Consider the following 11,475-nt stretch of genomic DNA (forward strand, 5'->3'; position numbering starts at 1 on the left):
GTTGGTAAGGATGTAGAAAATTGGAACCCTTGTGTCCTCGTGTAGTGCTAGGAAGGTAAGATATTGTAGCCACATTGGAAAACAGTGTGGCAGTTCATCAAAAAATGAAAAATGGAATTACCATATGATCCAACAATTCCTTTTCAAAAAAATTGAAAGCAGGATCTCAAAAGACTACTTGTACATCCACATTTAAAGCAGCATTGTTCACAATAGCCAAAAGGCAGAAGCCCAAGTGTTCATCAGTGGATGCATCATAAACAGAATATGGTCTGTCCATACAATGGAATATTATTCAGCCTTGAAGAGGAAGGAGATTCTGATACATGCAACAGCATGGATGAACTTTGAAAACATGTGAGTGAAATAAGCCAGAAACAAAAGGACAAGTATCCTATGACTACACTTACAAGAGGAACTTAGAATAGACAAAGTCAGAGACAAAGTGTAGTTGAGTGACCAAGGGTGAAGTAGGCAAAAAGGGAGTGGAAAATTATTGTTTAATGGCTACAGAGGTTCAGTTTTGGACACTGAGAATGTTCTGGAAATTGCGAATGTACTTCATGCACAATTGTGAATGTACTTCATGCCAGTGAAGGGGACACTTAAAAATAGCTAATCTGGTAAATTTTCTGTTAGGTCTATCAAACTTTTAAAGACATCCTCCACAGGTAGTTTAGTAGTAAGTTTTACCAAACATAATAAAGTTTTGCAGGGAAAGAAAAAAAAAAAGAAAGCTATTCACCTCATTTTACAAAGCTAGCATGATCTTGACCTAATACTGGTTTAAAAAACTCATTTGTAAACAAGTACATAAAATCTGAAATAAAATATTTCAAGTCAAATTTAGCAGTGTGTTTTTAAAACACACACATAACCAAGTATGGTTTAACCTAAGAATGAAAGGATAAATGAATAGCATTAAGTCTTCTTTTTTCTAATCCATTAATTTTCTTAGTAGTGTTAAAAAGTAGTAGAGAAGATTCAGTGCCTAGTAATGATTAAAAAAAAATTCTTTAGAAACCAGGAGTAGATAACTTTCTTAACTATGAAGTTGATCTGTAAAAAAGTACAACAAATATTGAATGATGAAAACATTAGTTTAAGGCTTAAATCAGGTACACAACACACGAGAATGCTGTTACTCTTACCCTTCAACAGTGTTCTGTTCTGTGGTTCCTAGTCAAGGGAATAAAACAAGAAAAAGCGTATGAGAATAATACAGGAAGGGACACATTTTATTTGCATGTGATACAGTTGTCTATGTAGAAACATCAAAGAGAATTAAGAAACTGTTACAACTCATTCAGCAAGATTACTCTTCATAAGATCCACTCACTGAAATCATTCGCATTTGTCTACCCAGTGATAAACAATTACAAAATATAATAGAAAACATAGTGAATAATAGTGGTTTCAAGGCTAGCCCTGTAATACAGGTTGAACATTCCTAATTTTCAATCTGAAATGCTCCAATATCCTAAACTTTTTGAGTACCAACCTGTCAACACAAGTGGAAAATTCCACACCTGACCTCATGTGACGGGTCATAGTCCAAGCACAGGTGCACAACACAGTTGCTTTAGTGCCCCCAAGGGAAAAAAAAGACCCACCCAGCCCCCTTTTCCATGCACACCCAAATTCCCCTGCACAGGCATGCCCACAAAGCGTCATAAAATGGCACGTGTGCTGGCTGGATGCACCCACCACTGATTCCCCGTGATACCTCACATGGGGTCAAGAACTCCATGCATTACTCACTGTGGTTTTTTGTTTGTTCTCTGTTGTGTCATGTAAAAATATTATTGAAAATGTCAAAAAGGCCTGCAGATCCCCCGATGTGTAACAGTGATAAGAAAAAGAGGAAGAATTTGTTTATCAGTAGCACACAAAGTCAAGTTGTTGGCGGAACTGAACAGCAGTTTAAGTGTGAAACATCTTACAGAAGAGTGTGGGGTTGGAATGACCACCCTATATAACCTGAAGAGACAGAAGGATACACTTTTGAAGTTCTGTGCTGAATGTGATGAACAAAAGTTAATGAAAAATAGAAAAACTCCACGTAAAACTAAAAATGAAGACATCGATCATGCATTGAAAAACTGGATCTGAAGGCATCACAGTGAACATATGCCACTCAATGGTAGCTGATCATGAAACAAGTGAACATCTATTCCTATGAACTGAAAATTGAAGGGAACTGTGAATATTCAACAGGCTGATTGCAGAAAATTAAGAAATGGCACAGCATTCAAGTTTGAAAGCATCTGCAGATCACAAGGCAGCATTGAAACTCATTGACGAGTTTGCCAAAGTCATGCTGATGAATATCTGACACCAGAACAAGTCTGTATTGCTGATGAGACATCACCATTTGGGTGCTATTGCCCCAGAAAGATGCTGGCTACACCTGATGGGTCAGCCCCTGCAGGAATTAAGGATGCCAAAGATAGAATGGGCAGTGCTGCGCAAATGCAGCAGGCACACAGAAGCGTGAACTTGCTCTGATGGGCAGAAGCTTGTGTCCCTGATGTTTTCAAGGAGTAAATTTCTTACCAGTCCATCATTATGGTAACAAAAAGTTGTGGGTCAGTGCCGCAATAAACATACATGTGCATGTGGCCTGGGGGGATGGGGGCTAGGGGAGGAATAGCAGGGGGTTGGAGGATTGGGGAGGGATAGTGTTAGGAGAAATACCTAATGTAGATGACGGGGCAATGGACGCAGCAAACCACCACCATGGCACATGTATACCTATGTAATAAACCTGTACGATCTGCACATGTACCCCAGAACTTAAAGTATTATATGTGTGTGTGTGTGTGTGTGTGTATATGTGTGTGTATATATATATATTATATATATAACAAAACAAAAAGTTGCAGGTCACCAGGGACGTCTTTTCTGATCGGTTTTACAAGCATTTCATATCAGGCATCTTGTGCTTGCTGCACAAGATGGACCAGATGATGACAGCAAGATTTTCTTATGCCTTGACTACTGTTCTGCTCATCCTCTAGCTGAAATTCTTATCAAAGATAATATTTATGCTGTTCACTTTCCCCCAAATGTGACTTCATTGGTTCAGCCATATAAACAGGGTATCTTTAGATCAATGAAAAGTAACTATAAAAACACTTTCTTGAGTTGCATGCTTGCAGCAGTGAACAGAGGTGTGGGTGTGGAAGGTTTTTGGGAGTTTAGCATGAAGGATGCCATCTACGCTGTTGCCAATGCTTGGAGCATCCTGACTAAAGACACAGCTGGGCACACCTGGCATGACCTCTGGCCTCTGGCTATGTTCAGTGATGATGCTGAACAAGATGGTGACTTAGAAGGATTCAGCTTGTCAAGTGAGAAGAAAAGGATATCTGACCTCTTTATGTTTGGAAAAAATATACCTTCAGAGTCCATCAGTCAGCTGGAAGAAGTAGACAGTAATGTCATTTCAACATTGATAACCAGGCTCCAGTCGTTCATTTCATTGACTGATGGGAAATAGCCAGAATGGTTCTGAATCAAGGTGATCATGATGATACCAGCGGTGAAGATGACATTAACCTGCAGAAAGAACGCCCATGGATGGTGTGGAACACACCTATGATGAGTTACCTGAGGCCTAGAGCAGTGTGCATTCACAACAGAACAAGAAATCATGTCAGCTTATAAAATCAAAGAGAGACGTCTAAGGCAAAAAATGAAGAAAACAAAATTAGCCAGTCATGGTGGCATGCGTCTATAGTCCCAGCTGCGTGTGAGGCTGAGGTGAGAGGCTTGCTTGAGCCCAGGAGTTAGAGGCTGCAGTGAGCCGTGATCATGCCACTGCACACCAGCCTGGTGACAGAGCAAGACTCCGTCTCAAAAAAAAAAAAAAAGAAACAGGGTTTTGCACTGTTGCCCGGGCTGGTATACAGTGCTGTGATCATAGCTTATTGCAACCTCTAACTCCTGTCCGCAAGCGATCCTCCCACCTCAGCCTCCCAAGTAGCTGGGACTGCAGTCATGCTATCACACCCAGCTTCACACCAGCCTATGCGCAAAATGAAATATTGTATAAAATTACCTTTAGGCTATGTGTATACGATGCAGATGAAACATAAACGAATTTTGCTTTTAGACTCTGGTTCTATCTTCAAGGTATCTCATTGTACGTTCCAAAAATGCTCCCAAAAAAGTCTGGAATTCAAAACGCTTCTGGTCTCAAGCACTTTGGGTAAGGGACACACCACCTGTAATATCCTTTTGCACATTTCCTGGATGGGAAACAGAAGTCGGTGTGCCAGGAGTCACACATAAATGGCAGACTTTCTTGTCTGTGACACATTCTTAGGATGTCCTAGAGAGGCATCAGCTGTGTGAATGTCTCCAGTCAAATATCAGAGCAGAAAAAATATGTGGGGAACCGCTGTATTATTAGACTGAGCTATTTTCTTCAAACGACCCCATGGTATCAGGTCATCAATTCATCCACTCGGTAGATATTTCCTAAGCACTTGTCATATGCCGAGCATTTTCTAGACACTGCAGGTACAGCAAATGACAGGAGTATACAGCCTTTGCCCCTGTTGGACTTAACATTTAAGGGAGAAGACAGGCAACAAACAATTTCTTTAAAAATCCTTACAGTGGTTAGCGCAATGGAGAAAACAGGGTGAGAATGCAGAGTGGCAGTGAGGCAGGCCCCTTGCAGATGAGTGACATCTGAGCTGAGGCCCAGTTGATGAAAAGAAGGATGGAATCTTGCAGGTCTGTGGGACTGGCCCTTCCAGGAAAGGCAAGGGCTGAGAGGTCAGGAGAAGCTATAAGTTTAGCGTGGCTGAAATGAAGGGAGAGAAGACAGAGTGATAGGAAATGAAGCTGGAGAAGCAGGCAGCTTCAGCCTGGACCGCTCCAGACCATTGACACCTCAACAGACAACAGCAAGAAGTTTGGGTTTTGTTCTAAGATTAAATGGAAATCACAGAGGCTTTTAAGTGGTAGGAACGGGCTCCGATATCGGTTTGTTTACTCTGTGTTTGGTTTTGTTTTTATGGATACAGAGTCTCCCATTTTTGCCCAGGCTGGTTTCAAAGTCCTGGGCTCAAGGGATCCTCCCGACTTGGCCTCTCACAGCACTGACACGTGTGTTTTAATGGAAGCAGAGAAAGCAATCTCAGACCTTTGTAATGGTTCAGGTGATTCGTGATGGGGGTTAGGACCAGGAAAATATTGATGGAGGTGTTGTGAAGTTGTCAGAGCCAGTTGCACTTGTTGATAGATGGAGTGTGGCATGTTAGAGAAAGAAGAATCAAAGGTGGCATCCAGTCTTGAGTTCTGAACTTCCAGAGTGAGGCATCTAGAAGCCGGACCTGGGAGAAACACAGAAGAATGGAGGTTTATTCAGTCTGCAGAAGCAACGTGTATGGGACCGCTGTGGGAAAAAGAGGAAAGGTGTGACATGGGCAGATGACAATCACACAATGGGCAGCTCTGGGCTCATTGTGAGAAAGGGCTCTAGGAACATTTCTTAAGTCATGAAGCTACAGAGGCTGGGTGACCACCATCCCATAGTGAGGGAGCTGGCGATTCTTTACCCGAGTGGAGATCTGGCTAGATCTCCCAGCCCTAACATGCTTACTTATTTTGATAAGATAAAGCTCCCCATGGGGTCCCGTGCACTCTTGAACTTCTGCACATGATACCATTAACCACACTCAGATGCTGGCAATTGTAGTTTTAGTTAAATAAAATGACTTGCCCAGCATACTATAAAGAATTAATTTTGGCAGCATGTTGATTCTGTATCCTAACCGTAAGACCACACAGAGGCATGGCTAGTAAACCTTAGCTTGTGCATAAATGCATGCCACGACCTGCTAAATAATGTTGTTTAAAAAGGAAAAAAAATAACTTTTTTTTTTTTTTCCAATTTAAATTTCAGGGAGCTGCTCAAGGGAAGTTCAACTTACTATTCGTCTTTCTCTCTACCAGCCAGGACTGGCCTCATTCTAACATCTGTCCTATGGCCATGTTTTATCGGGTATTTGAGGATCATTCCCATGAAGTGACATTGGAATGTGGAGATGTGGCAATTTTCAGATGCCAAATGAACTTGGATAGAAATCATTTTTCCTGTGTGTGTTTACAGTTAGGAACATGTGGCTGTGAGGGGCTCCCTCACATGACCCTGGAGCTGTCAGCCCTTGTTCAGTGGTCAGATGTGCTTCAGACCCCCCAGAGTGCTAATCACACACTCGGTCACAGCCCCGTGCGCACCTCAGTGCCACTGCTCCAGAGTCCAGGGTAATTCCTCAGGCAGCACAGTCCTGGAGCAGGCCATGAGAGATGTAAGACGCAGACTTCGTTGTGAGGTTACATTTAGGCTTCTGCTCTATCTTGTCTCTGTTTAAAGATCAATACATCAGGCAGCCTTTATCCCCACCATGATAAATGCATGGATGGAAAGATACATGTGTTGATGGATGAATGGGTGAGTGGGTGGGTGGGTGGGTGGATGGATGGATGGGTGGGTGGATGGATTGATGGATGGGTGAGTGGCTGGGTGGGTGGGTGGATTGATGGATGAGTGAGTTAGTGGGTGGATAGATGGATGGATGGGTGAGTGGGTGGGTGGATGGATGGGTAGATGGGTAGATGGGTAGATGGAGTGATATTTGATTTCATAGTCAAAGAAGTCAAACAGTAGAGAAGTACACAGGATCCCCCGGTCTTACAGCCCTTCCTTAAAGTAACTACAAAAAGATGGAAGTGTATCTTGCAGATTTCTTTTAAAAGCATATTTAAAGTGTAAACATGTTATGGTCAGGTGCAGTGACTCAGACCTGTAATCTTTACACTTTGGGAGGCCAAGGTGAGTGGATTGCTTGATGCCAGGAGTTTGAGACCAGCCTCAGCAACATAGAAAAACCTTGTCCCTATAAAAAAAAAAAATTGAAAATTAGCCTGGTGTGATGGCTCATGCCATCACAGGACTTACTCAGATGGACTGAGCAGTCCTAGCTACCCAGGACGCCAAGGTGGGAGGATCACTTGAGCCCAGAAATTCGTGTCTGCAGCGAGCCATGATCATACCACTGCACTCAAGTCTGGGCAATGGATCAAGATCCTGTCTCTTAAAAAAGAAAAGCATATTTACATAGAAATAAATGTTTATAAACATAGATATTGTTTGGGGTTTGTTTTTATGTAAATTGGGGAATCACACATTATTTCATGAGTTTTTTTTTAACCCTATGCTTAAAAGATCCTTTCGAAAGCTTAACACATATACAGCGACTTCATTCTTTTTAACCATCAGAAGGGACTGTAATTAATTTATGTGCTTTCTGTTATTTTTATTGTTCTGCTATTGTATTTATTTATTTATTTTAGAAAGAGGATGTCACTATGTTACCCAGGCTGGCCTCGAACCCCTGGGCTCAAGCAGTCCTCCTACCTCAGCCTCCCAAGTAGCTGGCACTACAGCCATGAACTCTGCAACATGGCTGGCTTCTACTATTTTAGGGTGTGTGTGTGTGTGTGTGTGTGTGTGTGTGCGTGCTCGCGCGCACGCGCGTGTGCATGTGTATGTGTGTTTTCTAATGGGAACAACCTGAATTTCAATTTTTTTTTTTTTTTTTTTTTTTTTTTTTTTTTTTTTTTTTTTTTTTTTTTTTTTTTTTTTTTTTTTTTTTTTTTTTTTTTTTTTTTTTTTTCGCTCTTGTTACCCAGGCTGGAGTGCAATGGCGCGATCTCGGCTCACCGCAACCTCCGCCTCCTGGGTTCAGGCAATTCTCCTGCCTCAGCCTCCTGAGTAGCTGGGATTACAGGCATGCGCCACCATGCCCAGCTAATTTTTTGTATTTTTAGTAGAGACGGGGTTTCACCGTGTCGACCATGATGGTCTCGATCTCTTGACCTTGTGATCCACCCGCCTCGGCCTCCCAAAGTGCTGGGATTACAGGCTTGAGCCACCGCTGAATTTCAATTTTAAGAGATTTTCTTGAGCTATAATTATTCCAGTCCAAGCCCAGGCACATGAAGATTTCTGTAAGATAGATTGAAGGCAGTGGAATTACTGTGCCCTAAGATATGTGTACTTAAATTCTGATACGCGAGGCTATACCAGTTTACACTGTTACTAAAGTATATAAAGTCCTGTTTCTTATGTTCTATAAATTCCTATGTCCAATACTGGACATAACCCATATTTTCAATGTTGGGTGATCTGCTGAGTTAAAAAAAAAATAGATCTCATTAATTTGTAATTTCCTGATTACTAAATTACTAATAAGTACTAATGAATATCTTAGATAGGAGATTTATCATTCACGAATTGCCTGTTCTGCCCCTTGCCTGTTTTGAAACTGGGTTATTGATCTTTTTTACTTTGTTTTACAGCAATGCTTACATAATATGGACATTAAACTTTTGTTGTAAATGTTATAACATTCTGTCTCTTTAACCGTGTTTATGGCATATTAAGTATTACCAAGTTTTTAATGTTTAACTATTATTTTTTATAAAATTAAATACCTCTTTTCCCCCATGGCACCTACACTTAGTGGTTTTGCTTAGAAAAGGTCTTCCTCACCCTCTGAGCTTGGAAAATAATCTTGTATTCTCCTATTTATAATTTAAAAAAATATTTAGAGCTTTAATTTATCTGCACTTCACTTATTATATAATGTGAGGGGACCATGTCATTTTTTTTTTTTTTTTTAAGACGGAATCTCACTCTGTCTTGCCCAGGCTAGAGGGCAGTGGCATGATCTCAGCTCACTACAACTTCCACCTCTTGGGTTCAAGCGATTCTCCTGCCTCAGCCTCCTGAGTAGCTAAGATTACAAGCGCATGCCACACACCCACCTAATTTTTGTATTTTTAGTAGAGACGGGATTTTGCCATATTGGTCAGGCTACTCTTGAACTCCTGACCTCGTGATCTGCCCACCTTGGCCTCCCAAAGTGCTGGGATTACAGGCGTTAGCCACTGCCCCCAGCCCCATTTTTGATAACTGATTTATTGACCACTGACTTATAATGTCCCCTGTGAGACAGCTCTTAAATTCCCACATGTGTATGGGTGTGTCTCTGGTTATTCTCATCCATTGATCTGTTTGTCTATTCTGTGCTAAACTCTGTTTTACTGCTGTAACATCTGGTATGTCAGATTTTTTGTCATTCTTTTTAAAAATCATCTTCCTATGCATTTTTTAAATATAAACTTTAGAATAAACATGTCCTTTCTTTTTTAAAAGTTTGAAACTTTGGGATTATATTGACATTTTAGATTAATTGGAAGAAAGCATCATTTTTTTAGCAGCTTTTTTTTTTTTTTTAGATGGAGTCTCTTGCTCTGTTTCCCAGGTTGTAATGCAGTGGTATGATCTCAGCTCACTGCAACCTCCACCTCCTGGGTTCAAGTGATTCTTGTGCCTCAGCCTCCCAAGTAGTTGAGACTACAGGTGCACACCACCACGCCTGGCTCATTTTTGTATTTTTAGTAGCGATCAGGTTTCACCACATTACCCAGGCTAGTGTCAAGCTCCTGACCTCGTGATCCACCCGCCTCAGCCTTCCAAAGTGCTAGGATTATAGGCGTGAGCCACCACACCCAGCCTTTTTCTGGAGTTTTTTTCTGATTTTTCTAAATTGACATCTAGTCAGAAAACTAAGTTTAAAAATTGAATTCTTAGAGTTTTTAAAGCCTGGAAGAACATGCAAAATGAAGCTGAATGACTTTATAACCTGAGTGTCAGGAAAAGCTCTTCAGCTATCTACAACTCAAAAGCCAGATACAGTAAGATAAAGTATTGATATAATTTGAATACATAAGAAATTGAAACTTATTCATGGCAAAAGTTTGCATAAGAAAAGTCAAGCCAGGTGTGGTGGCTTATGCCTGTGATCCGAGCACTTTGGAAGACTGAGGCAGGAAGATTGCCTTAGCCAGGATTTCAAGACCAGCCTGGCAACAAAGTGCGACCCTGGCTCTACAAAAGATCCAAAAATTAACTACGTGAGGTGATGCACATCTGTGGTCCCAGCTACCTGGGAAGCTGAGGCTGGAGGATTGCCTGAGTCTGGGAGACTGAGGCTGCAGTGAGCTGTGTTTGTAGCAATGCACTCCAACCTGGGTGACAGAGCAAGACCCTATCTCAAGAAAAGAGAAAAACATAAATCATAATAATACCTGCTTCACTGTTGTGGAGAGCATTAAGTAGTATGCCTGGTATGAATAATAAATTGTTATAATTATATACAATATTGTTGACAGTATCATTTCATATATATACAAGCTATCTTATATATACAAATATCAGAAATAATAGTGTTCCTCCCTTTTGAAATTCATCTAAGAGTCCCTCGCTGGCCCAGACCTGAGTAGAAGCATGTTTGTATTGAGAAGACAACAGTTTTAAGTTGTAACTAAGAGAAGTCTTTTCTTTTTCCATTCTAAAAATACTTACAGAATAAACCCATTTTTTTCTTTTTCGTACCACACCACCAGGATAGCTTTCCACCTTCCAACATTCCTTGGTGTGGCTGCTTAAGTTCCTTCAAATATAACTCTGTAATTATAATTATATAATCACAATAATTGCGATTCTTTAATTGTAATTGATTAATTTAATCTACCTTATCATCCAATAGGTGAGCTCTAAAGTCCCATCAGTTTGAAACTGCTTATTCACTTGGTATTCCATACAAAATACCTATGCTGGGTAGATAGGATAGCACGGCCTGGCTCTCACCATTGGTGTCACAATTAAAACTCATGTATGTATTTATGTATCCTCTGCCTTATGCTGACAGTATTGGAAGTGGCAAGCTAAGATTAGGATTCTCGGCTCCTGTATCACAGACTGGCAAGCTTCCCATCCTGCCCACTGAATGTTCTGCCACAGTGGGTGCGTCACCTGTGTCCTGCCTCTAATGGGACATGTGGCTACTAAGCACTTGAGCTCCAGTGTGACTCAGAACTGAATGTTTCATTGTACCGAATTTTATTTCATGTTAATTTAAAAAGCCATGCGTGCTGTACGGACAGGGCGCATTTGGACAACACAGCTCTTGACCATTTGTTTTTAAATACAGTTTCATGTCTATACAAACAGGTTTTTGCTTTCCTGTGTGGTCAGCTATTCTGAATGCTAAATTGCTTTTCTGTCTCTCTCTAGATTCCATCACCCAGCACAAGGTCTGTGCCCCTGAAAACTACCTGCTGCCACAGTGACCCCACTGGCATGGGTGGTGACTGCACACCGCTCACAACACTGTCTTTGGACATTCAAATGAGAAACAAAACTGTGACGGAAGGAACTGACGAATACAGGATGACTTCGGATATCATGTTTGCCACGTGTGGTGGTTCTTATCATAAGAACTCTCAGGTGACTTTCTGATGACTGAATTTGTTCAGAGAAGTTTTAGATGGCTGGTGCTCCTTTTCAGACCTTTTGTTTTTCTTTTTCTTTTTTTTTTTTTTTTTTTT

The 11,475-nt window shown here is 41.0% G+C and overlaps 1 protein-coding gene across 4 annotated transcripts in view; it reads left to right on the forward strand.

Annotated features, from left to right (window-relative positions):
* The window catches only part of MCPH1 (microcephalin 1), a 244,616-nt gene extending 233,147 nt beyond the window's left edge, over window positions 1–11,469 (forward strand). For 3 of the 4 annotated variants that reach the window (XM_017514369.2, XM_037733416.1, XM_017514371.2), the window contains one exon: window positions 11,162–11,325. In XM_017514369.2, the coding sequence (XP_017369858.1) occupies window positions 11,162–11,217 (56 nt within the window). In that variant the 3' untranslated portion in view covers window positions 11,218–11,325. Of the gene's footprint in view, window positions 1–11,161 lie in introns of all 4 variants that reach the window. The other variant, XM_017514370.2, reaches the window with a different exon arrangement.
* Window positions 11,470–11,475: the final 6 nt, after the last annotated feature.

This window comes from Cebus imitator, unplaced genomic scaffold, assembly GCF_001604975.1.
Source record: "Cebus imitator isolate Cc_AM_T3 unplaced genomic scaffold, Cebus_imitator-1.0 Scaffold523, whole genome shotgun sequence".
In the NCBI taxonomy this organism is placed as follows: domain Eukaryota; kingdom Metazoa; phylum Chordata; class Mammalia; order Primates; family Cebidae; genus Cebus; species Cebus imitator.